The sequence below is a fragment of the Triturus cristatus genome, chromosome 11 (assembly GCF_964204655.1).
Source record: "Triturus cristatus chromosome 11, aTriCri1.1, whole genome shotgun sequence".
Classification (NCBI taxonomy): Eukaryota; Metazoa; Chordata; class Amphibia; order Caudata; family Salamandridae; genus Triturus; species Triturus cristatus.
The window spans coordinates 83,549,520-83,569,191 of record NC_140594.1 but is presented as its reverse complement, the minus strand read 5'-3'; the positions used below and the strand labels follow the sequence as shown (position 1 = coordinate 83,569,191).

At 44.9% G+C, this 19,672-nt stretch overlaps 1 protein-coding gene across 2 annotated transcripts in view; it reads right to left on the bottom strand.

Moving 5' to 3' along the window:
• The window catches only part of LOC146783286 (carbonic anhydrase 15-like), a 226,445-nt gene that overhangs the window by 36,198 nt on the left and 170,575 nt on the right, over positions 1 to 19,672 (bottom strand). For both annotated transcript variants that reach the window (XM_085633835.1, XM_085633834.1), the window contains exon 4: positions 1,502 to 1,662. In XM_085633835.1, coding sequence (XP_085489961.1) covers positions 1,502 to 1,662 — 161 coding nt within the window. The remainder of the gene's footprint in view (positions 1 to 1,501; positions 1,663 to 19,672) is intronic.

Sequence of the window (19,672 nt, the reverse complement as noted above, 5' to 3'; positions counted from 1 at the left end):
TGAGTTTAGTAGTTTTAGTCTATTAACTGATTTGTCGGTGTATAACTATTTGAGCTTAAGGGTTGGGGCTGAAAGATACTGATACAAATGTGTGAGCGCTCTTGGCATAGAAAACAGAAGTTCATAAGATTAGCACTGAAAATGCTGCTGAAGAAACTACATAGAACATAAAATCACCAGTGGCGGTTTCTGCATGAGGGCGGTGGGGTGTCGACGCTCCCAGCCCGCTGCAGCCATGCTAAACGTGAAAAATAATTAGCTAATGGCATGAATTCATTGCCATTTAATTTTTCACGCAGGGCACAGCAGCCGCCAGCCTGCCCCTATCCCGGAGAAATGGGGGCGTGTCCTCCTCTGCAGCTGATTGGCAGCAGAGGGCAGGAGCAGTGGCTGGCTGGATGCTCCAAAGTGTGCATGCCATTTTGTCTGGCTATCTTACCCCAGCCAAAATGACATGTTCACTTTGAAACTGTACACTCAGCTGTCTTAGACAGTTGAGTGGAAATCAAGCACAGGTCTATAGGGCCTGAAGGAGTGTCCAGTCAGCGCACTCCAACGAATCCTGGTGCTTCTCTCATGCTGGTTACCAGCATGAGAGTAGCGCCAGGATTGGGTAATGGAATTGGTTGGAGCCCTCGGAGCCAAGGGACCGGAGCGAGGAGGACATCTGACATGCGTCAAACAAGGCAAGTGACTTTATATTTTTTATTTGTAGTCGCTCTCCTTGCCTGAATGCACCCACCTATCCACCAGCCATTTGCCCACCTCACCAATATATCTCCCTGCCAGCCGCCCCTGAAAGTCACAAGTCACATTCCTAGACTCATCCTTTGCAACTCCTCTGATAGCTATAACATCACAATTTCCAAAACACACACTCAGCTGTTAAGGGTGGAACACAGACTCCTTTTGAAGAATGTGTGCACACTGGTTCCAAGAAAGAAATTCAGACACAGGCCCCATCCAGGTCAGTGTCTAAACAACGACTGTGCTCTTGTGCTGCTATACCTAGCCATATGATGGCAGTGACTGAGCATATACATGCTGTTTCCGGGGCATTTGAGGCTGTACTTGGAAATGTGATGGCTGTACCTAGGAATGTCATGGCTCTGGGCCTCATCTATAATGGCTCCACCCTCAGCCTATGATTGCTTTGCCTTTCGCGTAGTTTGGTTCCACCACTGGTTTACTATTGCTGCACTTTCGTTAAAATATTTTGACTAACTTTCATTTTATATCTTTAAAAAATCACTTCCTGTAATGTTACTAGAACCAAGGGTCATGCGACATAACTTCCTATGATGTCATAAATGTTAAAGTCTATGTGAGGTCACTTCCTGTGATGTATTAAGGAGAGGGTCAGTCTGCCTCAATTCACTTTAGATTGGTGAATTGACTTCCATGCCTACAGGGACATCTGAATCTATTGATCTGATATTTTCAACTAACCAGGCTGCATGAAAAGTATATGCAATTCATTGTTGCCCCCCCCATGTCTTACCTCCATGGGGTACTGCTTTCCGTCGATCCAGTGCTCCGAGCCGCCCCGGTTCAGGTCCCCCCAGTGGAAATGGCACTGTACCGCCTGGAAGACATTGGGGAGCCCAGCCCCGCTGATGTTTATGTGTCCCAAGATGGTCTCCCCTTCCAGACTGAGCAGCACTGGCAAGAAAAACATATCACAAGAAGGTGAGAAGACAAACAGAGGGAGCAGACGGACTACACAGCGAAAACAGGCCTGAGATTGAGCGATGCACTCCTGTGCACGAGGGATGGACAGACATCAAGGGGTGATGCACCCTAGTGCACGGGACAGACAGACAGCAGGGGGTGATGCACCTCTGTGCACAGAAGACAGACAGACAGCAGGGGGTGATGCACCTCTGCGCACAAGAGACAGACAGACAGCAGGGGGTGATGCACCTCTGCGCACAAGAGACAGACAGACAGCAGGGGGTGATACGCCCCTGCGAGCAAGGGACAGACAGACAGCAGGGGTTGATTCACTCCCGTGCACAGGAGACAGACAGACAGCAGGGGGTGATGCACCTCTGTGCACAGGAGACAGACAGACAGCAGGGGGTGATACGCCCCTGCGAGCAAGGGACAGACAGACAGCAGGGGTTGATTCACTCCCGTGCACAGGAGACAGACAGACAGCAGGGGGTGATGCACCCCTGCGAGCAAGGGACAGACAGACAGCAGGGCATGGGTCACCACTGTGCACAGGAGAGAGACAGACAGCAGGGGGTGAAGCACCCCTCTTCACAGAGGACAGAGAGCAGTGGCGTGATGCACTACTGTGCACAGGGGACAGACAGACAGCAGGGGGTGATGCACCTCTGTGCACAGGAGACAGACAGACAGCAGGGGGTGATACGCCCCTGCGAGCAAGGGACACACAGACAGCAGGGGTTGATTCACTCCCGTGCACAGGAGACAGACAGACAGCGGGGGTTGATTCACTCCCGTGCACAGGAGACAGACAGACAGCAGGGGGTGATGCACCTCTGTGCACAGGAGACAGACAGACAGCAGGGGGTGAAGCGCCCCTCTTCACAGAGGACAGAGAGCAGTGGTGTGATGCACTACTGTGCACAGGGGACAGACAGACAGCAGGGGGTGATGCACCTCTGTGCACAGGAGACAGACAGCAGGAGGCAATGATCCCCTGTGTCCAGGGGGCAAACAGACAGCAGGGGGTGATGCACCTATGTGCACAGGGAACAGACAGACATCAAGGGGTGATGCACCCTAGTGCACAGGGGACAGACAGACAGCAGGGGTTGATTCACTCCCGTGCACAGGAGACAGACAGACAGCGGGAGGCAGTGATCTCCTGCGCTCAGGGGACAGGCAGACAGCAGGGGGTGATGCACCCCCTGTGCACAGGGAACAGACAGACAGCAGGGCATGGGTCACCACTGTTCACAGGAGACAGGCAGACAGCGGGAGGCGAAGCACCCCTCTTCACAGAGGACAGAGAGCAGTGGTGTGATACACTACTGTGCACAGGGGACAGACAGACATCAGGGGGTGGTAACTAAGGCTTCCAATTTTGTATTTTTACAGATAAACACAGGCAGAAAACTATTTATTTCCCTCTTTGTTTTATTTATAAATGTAGATAATGCATTTAGCAGAAATTCACAGAAGAGGACATTTGCTAAGAGAGCCTAAATAGCTGCAGATGTGGACATTTGTGAGTACTACAACACATGTGCCTTCATGCGTGTGTACTATAACACTCGTGCTTTCGTGTGAGTGTACTACAACACTCGTGCTTTCGTGTGAGTGTACTACAACACTCGTGCTTTCGTGTGAGTGTAGTACAACACTCATGCTTTCATGTGTGTGTACTACAACACATGTGCCTTCATGTGTGTGTGTACTATAACACATGTGCTTTCGTGGGAGTGTACTACAACACTCGTGCTTTCGTGTGAGTGTAGTACAACACTCATGCTTTCATGTGTGTGTACTACAACACATGTGCCTTCATGTGTGTGTACTATAACACATGTGCTTTCGTGAGTGTACTACAACACTCATGCTTTCATGTGTGTGTACTATAACACATGTGCTTTCGTGTGAGTGTACTACAACACTCGTGCTTTCATGTGAGTGTAGTACAACACTCATGCATTCATGTGTGTGTACTACAACACATGTGCCTTCATGTGTGTGTACTATAACACATGTGCTTTCGTGTGAGTGTACTACAACACTCGTGCTTTCATGTGAGTGTAGTACAACACTCATGCATTCATGTGTGTGTACTACAACACTCATGCTTTCATGTGTGTGTACTACAACACATGTGCCTTCATGTGTGTGTACTATAACACATGTGCTTTCGTGGGAGTGTACTACAACACTCGTGCTTTCGTGTGAGTGTAGTACAACACTCATGCTTTCATGTGTGTGTACTACAACACATGTGCCTTCATGTGTGTGTACTATAACACATGTGCTTTCGTGTGAGTGTACTACAACACTCGTGCTTTCATGTGAGTGTAGTACAACACTCATGCATTCATGTGTGTGTACTACAACACTCATGCTTTCATGTGTGTGTACTACAACACATGTGCCTTCATGTGTGTGTACTATAACACATGTGCTTTCGTGAGTGTACTACAACACTCATGCTTTCATGTGTGTGTACTACAACACATGTGCCTTCATGTGTGTGTACTATAACACTTGTGCCTTCATGTGTGTGTACTATAACACTCGTGCTTTCGTGTGAGTGTACTACAACACATGTGCTTTCATGTGAGTGTAGTACAACACTCATGCATTCATGTGTGTGTACTACAACACTCATGCTTTCATGTGTGTGTACTACAACACATGTGCCTTCATGTGTGTGTACTATAACACATGTGCTTTCGTGAGTGTACTACAACACTCATGCTTTCATGTGTGTGTACTACAACACATGTGCCTTCATGTGTGTGTACTATAACACTTGTGCCTTCATGTGTGTGTACTATAACACTCGTGCTTTCGTGTGAGTGTACTACAACACTCGTGCTTTCATGTGAGTGTAGTACAACACTCATGCATTCATGTGTGTGTACTACAACACTCATGCTTTCATGTGTGTGTACTACAACACATGTGCCTTCATGTGTGTGTACTATAACACATGTGCTTTCGTGAGTGTACTACAACACTCATGCTTTCATGTGTGTGTACTACAACACATGTGCCTTCATGTGTGTGTACTACAACACATGTGCCTTCATGTGTGTGTACTATAACACATGTGCTTTCGTGAGTGTACTACAACACTCATGCTTTCATGTGTGTGTACTATAACACATGTGCTTTCGTGTGAGTGTACTACAACACTCGTGCTTTCATGTGAGTGTAGTACAACACTCATGCATTCATGTGTGTGTACTACAACACTCATGCTTTCATGTGTGTGTACTACAACACATGTGCCTTCATGTGTGTGTACTATAACACATGTGCTTTCGTGTGAGTGTACTACAACACTCGTGCTTTCATGTGAGTGTAGTACAACACTCATGCATTCATGTGTGTGTACTACAACACTCATGCTTTCATGTGTGTGTACTACAACACATGTGCCTTCATGTGTGTGTACTATAACACATGTGCTTTCGTGGGAGTGTACTACAACACTCGTGCTTTCGTGTGAGTGTAGTACAACACTCATGCTTTCATGTGTGTGTACTACAACACATGTGCCTTCATGTGTGTGTACTATAACACATGTGCTTTCGTGTGAGTGTACTACAACACTCGTGCTTTCATGTGAGTGTAGTACAACACTCATGCATTCATGTGTGTGTACTACAACACTCATGCTTTCATGTGTGTGTACTACAACACATGTGCCTTCATGTGTGTGTACTATAACACATGTGCTTTCGTGAGTGTACTACAACACTCATGCTTTCATGTGTGTGTACTACAACACATGTGCCTTCATGTGTGTGTACTATAACACTTGTGCCTTCATGTGTGTGTACTATAACACTCGTGCTTTCGTGTGAGTGTACTACAACACTCATGCTTTCATGTGTGTGTACTAAAACACATGTGCCTTCATGTGTGTGTACTATAACACATGTGCTTTCGTGTGAATGTACTACAACACTCGTGCTTTCGTGTGAGTGTACTACAACACTCGTGCTTTCGTGTGTGTGTACTTCAACACCCATTCTTTCATGCATGTGTACTGCAACACTTATGCTTTTATGTGTGTGTACTACAACATTCATGCTTGCATGTGTATGTACGGCAATACTCATGCTTATATGTGTGTGTACTACTAAACTTGTGCTTTGTGTGTGTGATGCAAAACGTGTGCTTTCTTGTGTGTGTACTGCAACACTAATGCTTTCTTGTGTGTGTACTGCAACACTAATGCTTCCGTATGTGCGTACTACTACACTCATGCTTTTATGTGTGTGTGTACCATAGTACGAAAACAAGTTACTTACCTGTAACTTTGGTTCCCCAGTATTGGTAACTTTCATAGATTCCCATAGCTTGTATCATTCCCCGTCGTCGGAATGGGAGTCTCGGTAAATAGAAAAATGACATAGCAGTATATACAAAAGAGAAAGAAAGGCCTAGGCCTCATCTCATTTTGTAGCATATCCACCTCTTTTTGTAAAAGAGAGCAAACTAAAGCAACAACCAATCAGATTAGCCTCACCCCATAGAACCTCATTGAGAGAGTTTCAGAGCCTCAGATTTTCGTAGCTGTTGTGTAACAGAGTAACCAAATTTGCTGAAGGCTGAGCTTTCCCAGGGGAGGTGGGTGGGCGCATGGGAATCTATGAAAGTTAATTGTAATGGAAAGAAAGGCACTCTATTTTTTAAGAATCTATTTGAAATTTTTGGGAAATCATAAAAGGAAGGGGTGCTTCCGAAATTTGGGCAGTCTGTCTGAACAGACCCTAAGATTCAGTGTTTGGTAATGCAAGTACTTCGCCTTGCTTCGGAGCAACGTACCCACCAGCCTCAGCTGAAAAGTTCTGTATTACTTATTGAGTTTCAAACAATTTCATATCAATGTGGCTAAATCATAATTTACATCGCTCTGTTGATTTTACACAGTGATTGATTTAATCAAAATATACAATTCACAATAATGTTTACATGATATACAAATATCAGAATTTCCATGTGATTTGATTCGCCCAATGCATTTCGGGCCTTTGGCGGCCCTTCGTCAGGGGATTTTCTGCAAATAATAAAAAAATACAATCGTAATAACGTTGATGTACAGAAGTGCTACATATACAGGCAATTTTAAGAACTATACATAAGTTTTTCCACATAGAAAAATGTCCTCGTATCAAAGAAAAGAGGTTTGTGATAGAAATGATCCACAGTAAAACCAGCCACCCTGTGCGTTGAAAAATCGTGCACTACAAACAAAACCGAATACCTGATATTCTGGTACTCTCCCTGGCTGAAAAAAAGAGGAAAACAACTTCCGTAACTAAACACGACTTCCTTCTGACTTTAAAAGATAATAAACGGACAGCCGTCCCTCAGTTCAACCGACCTGCATAAATGATACTGATCCTCGTGAACACTCCTTCACCGGATCAACTGTAGAAAAAACATAAAAATGATGCTTACTAACGAGGCGTAACTTCTTCACCTGCGCCTTTCTCCCACTGATACGTATCGGTCTGCACTGAACACCGCTAATCCTCACCTTCACTGAGAAAAAATCTCGTCTTCTTGTGACCACCAGGTAAACAGCTAACCGTGCTCCTCAAAGCCGTATTCTACCAACTCCTCAGCGTCTACCTTATACGGACACATTCTAATCGACAACGAAATAGGACTATGAAGTTCTGCTGCAAATACAGACCGCCATTTTGAAATGGGAATCTGTTTCCACTAACTCTAATAAAAAGGATACTCCCTCGATTTATCGATGCTAAACGTGATTACCGTAAAAAAGCGAAAGTCCGTAAATATGAAAAAAATGATGTGCAAAGTGGATAGGAAAGAAAAAGAGAAAACTCAAGGTACCTCTTTACCTGAGAAAGATAAAAAACTAAAACAATGTAAGGACATTCATAATATGGGCGTCTGTATTAAGATTATCCATTAAGCCCATGCTTTTCAGGTTCCATTTAAAGAAAGACTTTATGGATCGATGGTATGCTGTATTAAACAAGTGTTCATTGGATTTAATACTACTACTAGTTGAAGAATTGGCAGTCATCATCTAAGAAATCACGGAAGAGATAAAAACAATACAAACAGACATAGAAGCGAGAATGGACTCAGAAGACTGGCACAAAGTCTTGGAAGATATGAACAAGAAACTAGAGACCTATTCCAAAGAAATACAAGAGGGGAAATTGAGAAAGTATAAGAGGGATACTTTGGATTATAAACTTAACGAGGTTTATACATGGGCGGAAGTGTATGCCCAAAGGAGAGTATATTTTAAGAAAAATCCGAACGTTTCCTCAGAAGAGAGTCTGGCAACAGATACTGACACCAACATCAATAGACCACCACCAAATGTAGACAAGTCCCGTGAAACAACACCAGCAGAACGGGCAGGAACAACTGATAGTCAAGCTTCTACATCAAGTTCTTTTTTAGCCCAGGTCACGGACAGCAATTTACCTCCAGGAAAAACACCAGGAAAACCAGGAGAAGCAAAAGAAAGGTCAAAACCAACATTGAGGAGCCAGAAAATAACCTAATTGTCAATATCTCTTCCAAACAATTTTCGAATAACCAAATTAGAACTCTGAACAAAGGATTAGGATTCGTCCCTACATATCATACTAACCAATTGGAAAATGAGATCACGTTATTCAAGTTCATGCGAGTCTTGAGACTGAAATACTTTTTTTCAACATTTGCAACGGTAGAGGGTCCCCCTCCCGAAAAGGAACTGGAAGAGTTCAGAAGAAAATCAACGTTCCAAGCACCCATATCTCACAAAATTCTGGATGTGTTTGAAAATTTGGTGAAGAAAGATTTATTTAAGATGAACACCAAAAAGCAAATCAGGACCAATCTCACTAAATCAGACCAATCCATTCTCAAAAACCTTGCCAACGACAACGCCATAAACATCAAAAAGGCGGACAAAGGAGGGGCCATTGTTATCATGGACCAAATATTCTACCATCAAAAAGTCATGGAACACATATCAGATTCAAGTACCTATCTCCTTTTAGATGGAGATCCCATCAACCAACTCACAGTCACACTCAACATCATTTTAGCCAAAGCCAAAGAGATGGGATGGATTACCGACAATACAAAATTATTCTTAACTCAAGAGAATCCAAGTACACCTGGATTATACATGCTGCCAAAAATTCATAAAGATCTTTTTAATCCACCATTTAGACCCATAGTCACCGGGTGCGGGACCATTTTTGAACCAATTGGCAAATACATCGATTGTTTTTTACAACCTTTTGTTCAGCAGTGGAATTCCTACGTCAAAGATACCACCCAATTTTTACAAAAACTACAAAGGATTCAGATCACCCAAGAAAGCTTATTATGTACTTTGGACGTGAAATCGTTATACACTTCCATCCCTCATTCTGGGGGAATGGAAGCTGTAGAATGGGCATTATTGAAACAAACCACCTTGAAAGCAGACAAAATTGTTGTACTCGAAATGTTGCATTTCTGTTTGCATCACAGTTATTTTGAGTGGAACGATCTATATTACTTACAACTCAAAGGCACATCCATGGGTTTTGCGGGGGCGCCCGCATACGCGAATACCTACATGGCCCATTTTGAAGACCAGCACATCTACTCAGATAGAGAATGGACGGAGAATGTTCTCATGTATGTAAGATATATAGATGACATCTTTTTAGTCTGGAAAAACTGTCCTGAAATGTTGGATAATAAGATATTGGAACTCAATCAAAAGAATGAACATATACAATTTACCAACACTATCAGTAAACACTCACTATCTTTTCTGGATGTATTGATAACAATCAAAGATGGCACCATTCAAACAGAAATACACCATAAACCAACTGACAAGAATAACACTTTGAGATTCACCAGCTTCCACCCACAGAATTTATTGAAAAATCTTCCTTTTTCACAATTTCCACGCGCCAAAAGGATATGTTCATCAGAACAAACATGTCAAACCAACACGGAGTACATGAAGAAAAGGTATCTATCTAAAGGATATCCAGAGGAAATTCTGAACGAAGCAATTGACAAGACACAACAAAGGCCAAGGGAAAGTTTATTGCAACAAGCACCTACGAAAAGCTCCACCAGACAAGTCTTTGTTTCTAAGTACTCTACAAGTTCCAAACACATCAAACAAATCATCTTGAATAGATGGGATATGCTACAAAATGAAGAGGATTTTAAAGACCTTTTTAAAGAGAAACCTTTATTTGCATATAAGAGATCAAAGAACATCAAAGAAATCTTATCAACTTCATTCAAGACCACCACTTTGGAATTTAAAGGCACGCAAAGATGTGCTAATTGCGTACATTGCAACAATGTAATAACAGGCGACATAGTATATCACCCCACTACGGGGGAAACCATCAAACTACATCACAATTCTACTTGTGACTCAACCAACGTAGTTTATGCTATTAAATGTCCGTGTGGACTCCTGTATATAGGGAAAACAGAGAGAAAAATAAAAACTCGAATTTCTGAACATAAAAGCACTATTCGTAATAAAAATCAAAAGAGTAGCTTAGCGACACATTGGAATAGGTGCAAACATTCCATTTCCCAACTGAAATTTCAAATTATCGACAAAATGGTCCAGGTCCCGGGTAGGAACCTATCTAAATCTCTTTTACAAAAAGAAATATTTTGGATTAGGAGGTTGAATACACAGGATCCCTACGGGATCAATGAAAAAGTAGATTTATCATGTTTTTTGTAACACGATGCTCGGGCAAGCTACTGGAGACATACAGACGCCCATATTATGAATGTCCTTACATTGTTTTAGTTTTTTATCTTTCTCAGGTAAAGAGGTACCTTGAGTTTTCTCTTTTTCTTTCCTATCCACTTTGCACATCATTTTTTTCATATTTACGGACTTTCGCTTTTTTACGGTAATCACGTTTAGCATCGATAAATCGAGGGAGTATCCTTTTTATTAGAGTTAGTGGAACAGATTCCCATTTCAAAATGGCGGTCTGTATTTACAGCAGAACTTCATAGTCCTATTTCGTTGTCGATTAGAATGTGTCCGTATAAGGTAGACGCTGAGGAGTTGGTAGAATACGGCTTTGAGGAGCACGGTTAGCTGTTTACCTGGTGGTCACAAGAAGACGAGATTTTTTCTCAGTGAAGGTGAGGATTAGCGGTGTTCAGTGCAGACCGATACGTATCAGTGGGAGAAAGGCGCAGGTGAAGAAGTTACGCCTCGTTAGTAAGCATCATTTTTATGTTTTTTCTACAGTTGATCCGGTGAAGGAGTGTTCACGAGGATCAGTATCATTTATGCAGGTCGGTTGAACTGAGGGACGGCTGTCCGTTTATTATCTTTTAAAGTCAGAAGGAAGTCGTGTTTAGTTACGGAAGTTGTTTTCCTCTTTTTTTCAGCCAGGGAGAGTACCAGAATATCAGGTATTCGGTTTTGTTTGTAGTGCACGATTTTTCAACGCACAGGGTGGCTGGTTTTACTGTGGATCATTTCTATCACAAACCTCTTTTCTTTGATACGAGGACATTTTTCTATGTGGAAAAACTTATGTATAGTTCTTAAAATTGCCTGTATATGTAGCACTTCTGTACATCAACGTTATTACGATTGTATTTTTTTATTATTTGCAGAAAATCCCCTGACGAAGGGCCGCCAAAGGCCCGAAATGCATTGGGCGAATCAAATCACATGGAAATTCTGATATTTGTATATCATGTAAACATTATTGTGAATTGTATATTTTGATTAAATCAATCACTGTGTAAAATCAACAGAGCGATGTAAATTATGATTTAGCCACATTGATATGAAATTGTTTGAAACTCAATAAGTAATACAGAACTTTTCAGCTGAGGCTGGTGGGTACGTTGCTCCGAAGCAAGGCGAAGTACTTGCATTACCAAACACTGAATCTATGAAAGTTACCAATACTGGAGAATCAATGTTACAGGTAAGTAACTTGTTTTCTTACTCCAGTATTGGAACTTTCATAGATTCCCACAGGTTGCATCAGAGTAGTTAGCAGTTAGCAACAATGCACATTTTGTGAAATAAACATTAGCATAACCCTGTATGTATATTCACATAAGCAATAACCAGATATGCAAAACATTAGCCAGAACACATCATATGATACAAAATGTGCAATAGCGATAACAGGAAGGAGGGTTAGAAGGGAAAGCTCACCGCTCACTGGAAGAGATTCCTGAGGACTGCTTGTCCCACTGCTGCCTCGCTCCGCGTGGAAGAGTCCAAGCAGTAATGCTTCGTGAATGTATGGGCACTGCTCCATGTAGCCGCCCTGCAAATGTCATTGATCGGCACCCCAGCGAAAAGAGCAGCAGACGATGAAACTGATCTTGTGGAGTGCGCCCGCACCCGACCTTCTAGGGGCTTACCAGCCGCCTGATGGCAGTAATGGATCGCACTGGCAATCCAACGTGCAACTCCTTGCTTTGAAAGGGGAAGTCCTTTGCGAGGTGCACTAAAAGCGACAAAGAGCTGTGCAGATTTTCGGAAATCCTTGGTGCGTTGGAGATAGAATTTTAAACATCTTTGGACATCCAAAGGAATGAAGAGATCTTTCCGCTGGAGTAGTAGTTCAACTGAAAATCCGAAGGCACTTTGGGAATGAATTTTGGAGTTGTTCTCAGAATAAGAGTGTCCTTCTTAAACTGTAAAAATGGATCCTTTATAGTGAGGGTTCCCCAACCCTCCTGGCAGATGTTAAAGCGAGAAGGAGGGCCAATTTCCATGAAAGGAATTTAAGATCTGCTCTATGAACAGGCTCAAAAGGAGGTCTCATGAGTTGAGCAAGAACCAAATTGAGTTGCCACATGGGAGGCGGAGGTCTGACCGGAGGAAAAACTCTAAACAGTCCTTTTAAAAACTGATAATTCTTGCCGACCAGAGAGAAGGACCAGAAGTCATCCGTCTGAATCTAGAGATCGCAGCCAGGTGCACTTTGATAGAAGAATGAGCAAGACCTGACTTGGCCAGAACTAAAATATAAGGTAAGATTTGATGAGGAGCAGAAGAAAAAGGATGGATGTTCTCTCGGCGGCACCACAAGCAGAAACGTTTCCATTTGGAACGATAAGTTTTATTTGTGCTCGGTGCACGGGCCTGAGCTAGCACCTCCTAACATTCCTGAGGAACATCTAAGTTCTGAAATTCTCAGTGTTCAGGAGCCACAGTCAACTGAAGTGAGCTCAGATCTGGATGCACCACATGGCCCTGGGACATCGTCAATAGAGAGGGAATTGGACGCAGATTAATTGGATGATCCTGAGAGAATAGGAGGAGCTCCGTGAACCAAAACTGGCAGGGGCACGTTGGTGCTACCAGAATCATTTTGCATGGTTCCGCTTTGATCTTCCTGAGCAATCTTGGAATTAGGGGAATTGGCGGAAAGGCGTAGACCAATGCGCCGGACCAGGCTATCAAAAGCGCACTCCCCAACGACCCCTGATGGTGCTCCCTGCTTGCGTAAAAACTGCATTTTCTGTTCTCTGGAGCGGCAAACAGGTCTATGGACGGAGTACCCCAACGATTAAAAACCTTCTCCAGAGTGTTTTGATGCAACTCCCACTCGTGACAGACCGACTTCAGACGGCTCAACGAATCTGCTGTTGTGTTGAGGGTACCCGGAAGATGTTCTGCTGAATGAGCGATATGGTGATGAATCGCCCACTCCCAAATCACTTGGGCCTCCTTGGAGAGCAGCTGAGATCGAGTTCCACCCTGTTTGTTGACATAGTGCATAGCCGTCGTGATGTCTGTATGAACTAGGATGGTTGAATTACGTATTCTTGGAAGGAAAGCCTATAACGCTAACCGAATTGCCTTGAGCTCCAGAAGGTTGATGTGGAGACTGTGTTGTTCGGGCGTCCAGTGACCACTTACTTGAAGGTCTTGCAAGACTGCTCCCCAGCCTTCTAGAGAGGCGTATGTTGTTAGTATTAAAGGAGCTGGAGCAACTGTGGAAGTGAGACCCCACGAGATATTGTCTCTGATCATCCACCAGCTGACCGCCTCTTTCATAAGAGGAGTGATGGTTATCTTGTTGTCGAATGATCCCTCTGCTTGGCGCCACTGCATGTCTAGTTGTTCTTGGAGTGGACGCATACGCAGTCTGCAATGCGGAATTAATGGAATGCAAGATGAGATCGATCCTAGAAGAGATTTGTATAGGCGAACCGACAGAGACCACCTTGTTTGTAAACGACGGGCGGAGGAAATTAATCTGTCCTGCCTCTCCTCTGATGGAAACGCCTTGCAAGAAGTTGTGTCCAGAATGGCCCCCAGAAACTTGGACAACCTGGAAGGATAGAGGACTGATTTGGCTCTGTTCAGCTGAAGTCCCAGATGTTGGAAAAGTTGAATGCAACTTTCGACTGCCTTCATAGTTGCCTGCGACAATGGTGCTTTCACCAACCAGTCGTCCAGGTAAGGGAAAACTTGTAGCGATTGTTTTCTGAGAAACGCTGCAACTGGTGCCAAACCTTTTGTGAATATCCTCGGCGCAGATCTAAGTCCGAAAGGCAGGACTTTGAATTGAAAGTGGCTCTTGGCTACTGTAAAGCGTAGAAACCTCCTGTGGGCTGGATGGATCGGAACATGGAAGTATGCGTCCTCGAGATCCAGAGTGGCCATGTAATCGCCTGGGTTGAGAAGCTTCAAACTGTCCTGTTGGGATACCATCCGAACCGATAACTTTATGAGATAGGTGTTGAGCTCCCTCAGGTCTAAAATTGGACACCACTTTTCTACTGTCTTTCGAACGAGGAAGAACCGGGAATAGAATCCATCGCCTCGTTGGGACAGAGGCACCGGTTCTATTGCTCCTTTGAGAAGCAGTTGGTGAGCTTCTAGATGTAGAAGGTGTAGATGTTTGGATTCGGTGGCGCGAGGGGCTCTGGATGGTGGAAGGTGTTGGAACTCCAGCGTATGGCCAAACCGGATGATATTGAGGACCCACCGATCCGATGTGATGATCTCCCAGTTGTGGAGGCATTGTGATATCCTGCCCCCCACTGGTGTTACAGGGGGCGAAGGAGCAGTAGACAGACCCTGAACGCCGCTATGTACGTTTAGAAGAATCGTCCCTGTCATCCTCTTGAAGGCTGGTGAGAGAAAGACGACGATTGGCACTGGTGCTGAGAATACTGGGGTCTGTAAGATTGCGCTTGTTGTGAATAGGAGGAACAACGCTGCTGTTGATAACCACCTTTGGGGGCGGCAAGGGACCTTGCCGTATCTGTATCCTTTTTTATCTCCTGCAGTGCATCGTCCACATGCTTGCCAAAAAGTATTTCTCCATCAAATGGTAGGTCTAGGATTTTATTCTGAACCTCTGGGCGAAACCAGGTGGCACGAAGCCAACCTTGCCGTCTAAGGACTGCAGCACCAGCCAAAGCGTGAAAAGCAGTGGTAGCAATGTCCATAGCGCAATCTATGATCTCTGAAGAGGAACGCTCTCCTTCCTCCAGAATCTTCTTTGCGTCAGCCTTAGATTCATCTGGAAGCTGGCCAATGTATGGGGATAAATCGCACCACATTTGGCGATCATATCGTCCCAAAATTGCTAAAGCGTTTGCTGCCCTAACAAGAAGGCTGGACATTGAAGAGAATCTTTTTCCCACATTGTCTAGTCGCCTACCCTCCTTATCCGGTGGTGTGGTAAGGGGCACAGACGGATTCTTCGACTTTCTTTGGGCTGCCTGAGATATGACAGAATCCAGCTTTGGTTGGCCAACCAGACAAGTGGGACCATCAGCAGGAGCCTTATATTTCTTCTCCAGCCTCGGAAGAACAGGAATGACGGTAGCTGGAGACTGCATCACCTTAATCCCCTCACTCCAAACATGTTCCACAATCGGGATAGAACGGACAGACTTTTTAAAGGGTTCTTTAAAATCATAAAGAAAGCATTTTGATTGTTCAGAAGGTATGGGAAGGTCAAACCGTTTGGAAGCCCTCTCCATGAGGTTATGGAAACCTCCAATGTCCGCTGGAGGAGAATCCACAGGATCCGGCGATGGTGAAGCTGGATCCGGGATGACATAATCGTCCCATTCCCTATCTGGATCTGGGACTGGTCCTACACTTTGGTCATCGTCTGATGAATTGTCCTGCCCAATGACGACATTCTGCTGACGTTCTGTTGACTCTTGGTCCGAAGGCTGAGGAAGCTGAGAAACTACCATAGTCAGAAGTGGCAGTGATGGAACCTGCCCCGATTGTTGGTCAGAGGGATGTGATGGAATCCTCCTCTTATAATCCAACAACATGAGCTGCAGATCAGTAATGAGCGAAGACGGCATGGCTACCATGCCCTGCTGCAATTGTTCCTGTGGTCTTGTTTGCGGCATGTATTGTTGCTGGTCCATAACATAGTCTTCTGAGTCTGAGTCCTGGTATTTGACTCATAATTTGGATGGACTATATGCATCCCCATAAGGACTATCTTCCTCATCTGAGAATTCCTCCTCTTCTAAAAGGAGTGCTGGAGGTAATGGTGTCACCCTCCGAGGAGATGTCATCTCTGGCGTAATCTTCCTTTTAATGGAAATTTCCACTTTTTTAATCAACGACGACGTTGTCGATGAGGTCGTCGTCGGAGGGATCGCCGATGAAATTTGGACCATCGACGACGATGGAATGATCGTCGACAGAACCGTCGACGAGCTTGTCGTCAATATCACTGTAGACGACGTCATCGACGTCGTTTTCGTCGTCGACACCATCGTCGACGTCATCCTCGTCAACGTCGATGTAGTCATCATCGTCGTAGACACTGAAACTGGCATCACCTGTAGCGTTGACAATGTTGCTGTCGACAAAGTCGTTGTCGACGCCGCTCTGATCGACGCGCAAGTGGTCGTCGTCGACGGACGGATTTTCATCTCAGTTTTACTCTCTGGAGGTACTGAAGCTGGTTTTTTGAACAGATTTTGTTTCCCAGATGGTGGGGCGGAAATAGAATAGTATGCGTAAAGCAACATTCATGGTTTTATGTGTGCACTATAGCACTTGTGCTTTCATGTGTGTGTACTGCTACACTCACGCTTCCATGTGTGTGCACTACAACACTCATGCTTTCATGTGAGTGTACTACAACACTCATGCTATCATGTGTGTGTACTTCAACACCCAATCTTTCATGCATGTGTACTAGAACACTCATGCTTTCATGTGTGTGTACTACAAAACTCATGATTTTGTGTGAATGTACTACAACACTCAGGCATTCGTGTGAGTGTACAACAACACTCATTCTTTTGTTTTAGTGTACTACAACACACATGTCATCATGTGCGTGTATTACAACACTCAGGAAACAAAAGAAACAGAAGAAAAACTGGCACTCACAACCTAGTCACCCACAAGTTGGACTACGGGAACAGCAGCGACACCGGGATCACCAAGCAACTTGCTAGAAGACTACAGACCATGCAGAACTCAGAAGCCAGACTCATCCTTACACTCCTACACAGCACTCACACCTCACCACACCTCAAGGAACTACACTAGTTTCAATACACAAATGCGCTCAATTCACACTCCTCACACACACATCCAAGGTACTCCATAACTCTGGCCCACCTACCTGAAAAGTCACATATCCTTCCACCAACCATCCAGACACCTCCACTCCACCGGGCTCCAACACGCTAACAACCCATGAATACACAGAACCAGATCAGGAGAAGGAGCGCTCTCTTACAGGGCTCATAAAGAGTGACTCCATCTCCACATCAGAGCCTCCTCCTCTCTTCTTGAATTCTGCAAGAAGTTAAGACCCGGCATTTCAAATAACCACCCCAACACAGGTAGGGCTAGGCACATACACCTACTCAGCACCAGGATAACCTTGCGGGTCATAATGCGAGTTACAAATACACATAACATAACATAACGCAACATAACAGTGCTACTTAGACCTCATAGAGATGGATGTACATCATTGGAATCTTATCCGCGGTGAACTGTTTTTCCAAACTGGTCACCATCCTATTCACTGTATAAAAAATGCTTCACCAAACCTGGGTCATCTTGTCCAGACAGTGACTGGTAACGACCAAACTTGGTGGTCTAAAACAATATTTGTAAGCTTTGAAGCCTACTTGGCAAAGTTGGTGGAAGAAACAACATGTTTGACTGAAAAGAAAATGTTTTGTGTGCTAAGGAACAAAAACAGAAATGGGAAGCAGCCCCTTTATTAAATAAACCAATTAGTTTACAATGCAAAATGTTTTCTCGTGATAGGGTTGTTGTAATAAAAAAATCTGAACAGGGAATTGGCCATTAGTAGAAAGTACAAAAAACCCTTGTTGGAAATTCTCCACTCCCACACCGGAAAGGGTGGTGGTAACGGGGTCTCTCCAGACATACACAGTGGTAGCTTGGCTCGAGTGGTCAGGAATCAGGCACCGTGCTAAGCATACGTCATACCCATACAATAACCATGCGTGCATCCGTTCCAAAAACGACTCTACACCGTAAAAATTATGAAAATATCTCTGTTTATCTTCTTTTTCTCTTAGTTGCTGATTAAATAAATAATAACACAATCACAATATACAAGGCTTTCTAAATAGTGCAGGTCAACTAAATACTGTCTTAATGATTCAATAAATAGGGGAGATCATAAATAATTAAGGCATAAATATAAGTGCATTACATACAGGCAATTAAATATTCTGAGGCAATAAATACTGCAAACCAATAAATATTGTGCGACAATAAATACTGTGGAACAATAAATACAGTGAAGCAATAAATAAGTTAAATACAATAAATACAGTGCTCTCAATAAATAATTAAAAGCTGACAGTGACACTTATAGAATCAGATCACATTTGAGATTACTATGGGCTGATTTGGCCCAGGCACAGCTTATGGTTAGATGGATGGCTTGAGGGTGTCTACTCCCTGGCTTGGACAAGGCTGAGGCCTAAACTGAGGTAGATCAAGGGGGGAATTCTAGAGACCTAGCTCCCTCACTCTACACAACCCCTCTGAATTAGTCTCAGCTCACCCCTGGCACAATCAAGCTGGTTCCAGCACCTCTCTAGCCCCTATGGTAGTCTCTCAGGATTCCACAGGGCCTTAGGCGCCCTCTATTCCACTTACTGCCCTTTTTCTGAAGCTCCGACGCCGCTGGAGTCGTGTCGACGCCGTGAGGCGGTTCCGGTTCGATGTCGGCGGCCTCGGCACAATGTCAGTTCTTGACGACGCCGGAAGGCGGCCCCTGTTCAATGTCGGCGGCCTCGGCTCGATGTCGATCTCCGATTCGATGACGTCGGGCAGTCTTGGCTCGATGTCGACTTCAGGCGGCTCAGGTCCGATGGCGACCTCAGGTTCGATGACGTCGGCCGGCCTTGGCTCGATGCCGACTTCCGGCGGCTCCGGAGTGCGATCCCCACTCCCGACCTCCGGTGCTCCTCTCCTCAGGTTCCGGCGACTCCGGAGTGCGACCTCCACTCCCGACCTCCGGTGCTCCTCTCCTCAGGTTCCGGCGACTCCGGAGTGCGATCTCCACTCCCGACCTCCGGCACGCTTCACCTCGGTCTCCGGCGACTCCGGGGGGCGGACTTCACTCCCCCGTCGACGCCGCTCACTCGACCTCGGGTGACTTCCTCCTCGACCTCTGGTACTCTCTACGACCTCCGTCGGCGCCCTCTCTCGACCTCTGGCGGCTACGGGTACGACGTCTGCTTTTCCAGTCAGCGCCGCTTCTCCACCTCGGGCTCCGGGTCTCCGGCTTCTCGACGTCGGACTCCAGGGAAACCAGTATCCAGGTCAGGATCTTGCTGTTCTTGGATTCTAAGGCCTGTTCCTGCTGTCCAGGTCCTTAAGATGGTTTTTCTTGCTTCTTCCCACACAGGGCTCCAGGCTGGGCTCAGTCAGTAGGGACTAGTATCAAGGGTGGGTTTATGGACCCCACTCCAGGCACAAGTTTCCACC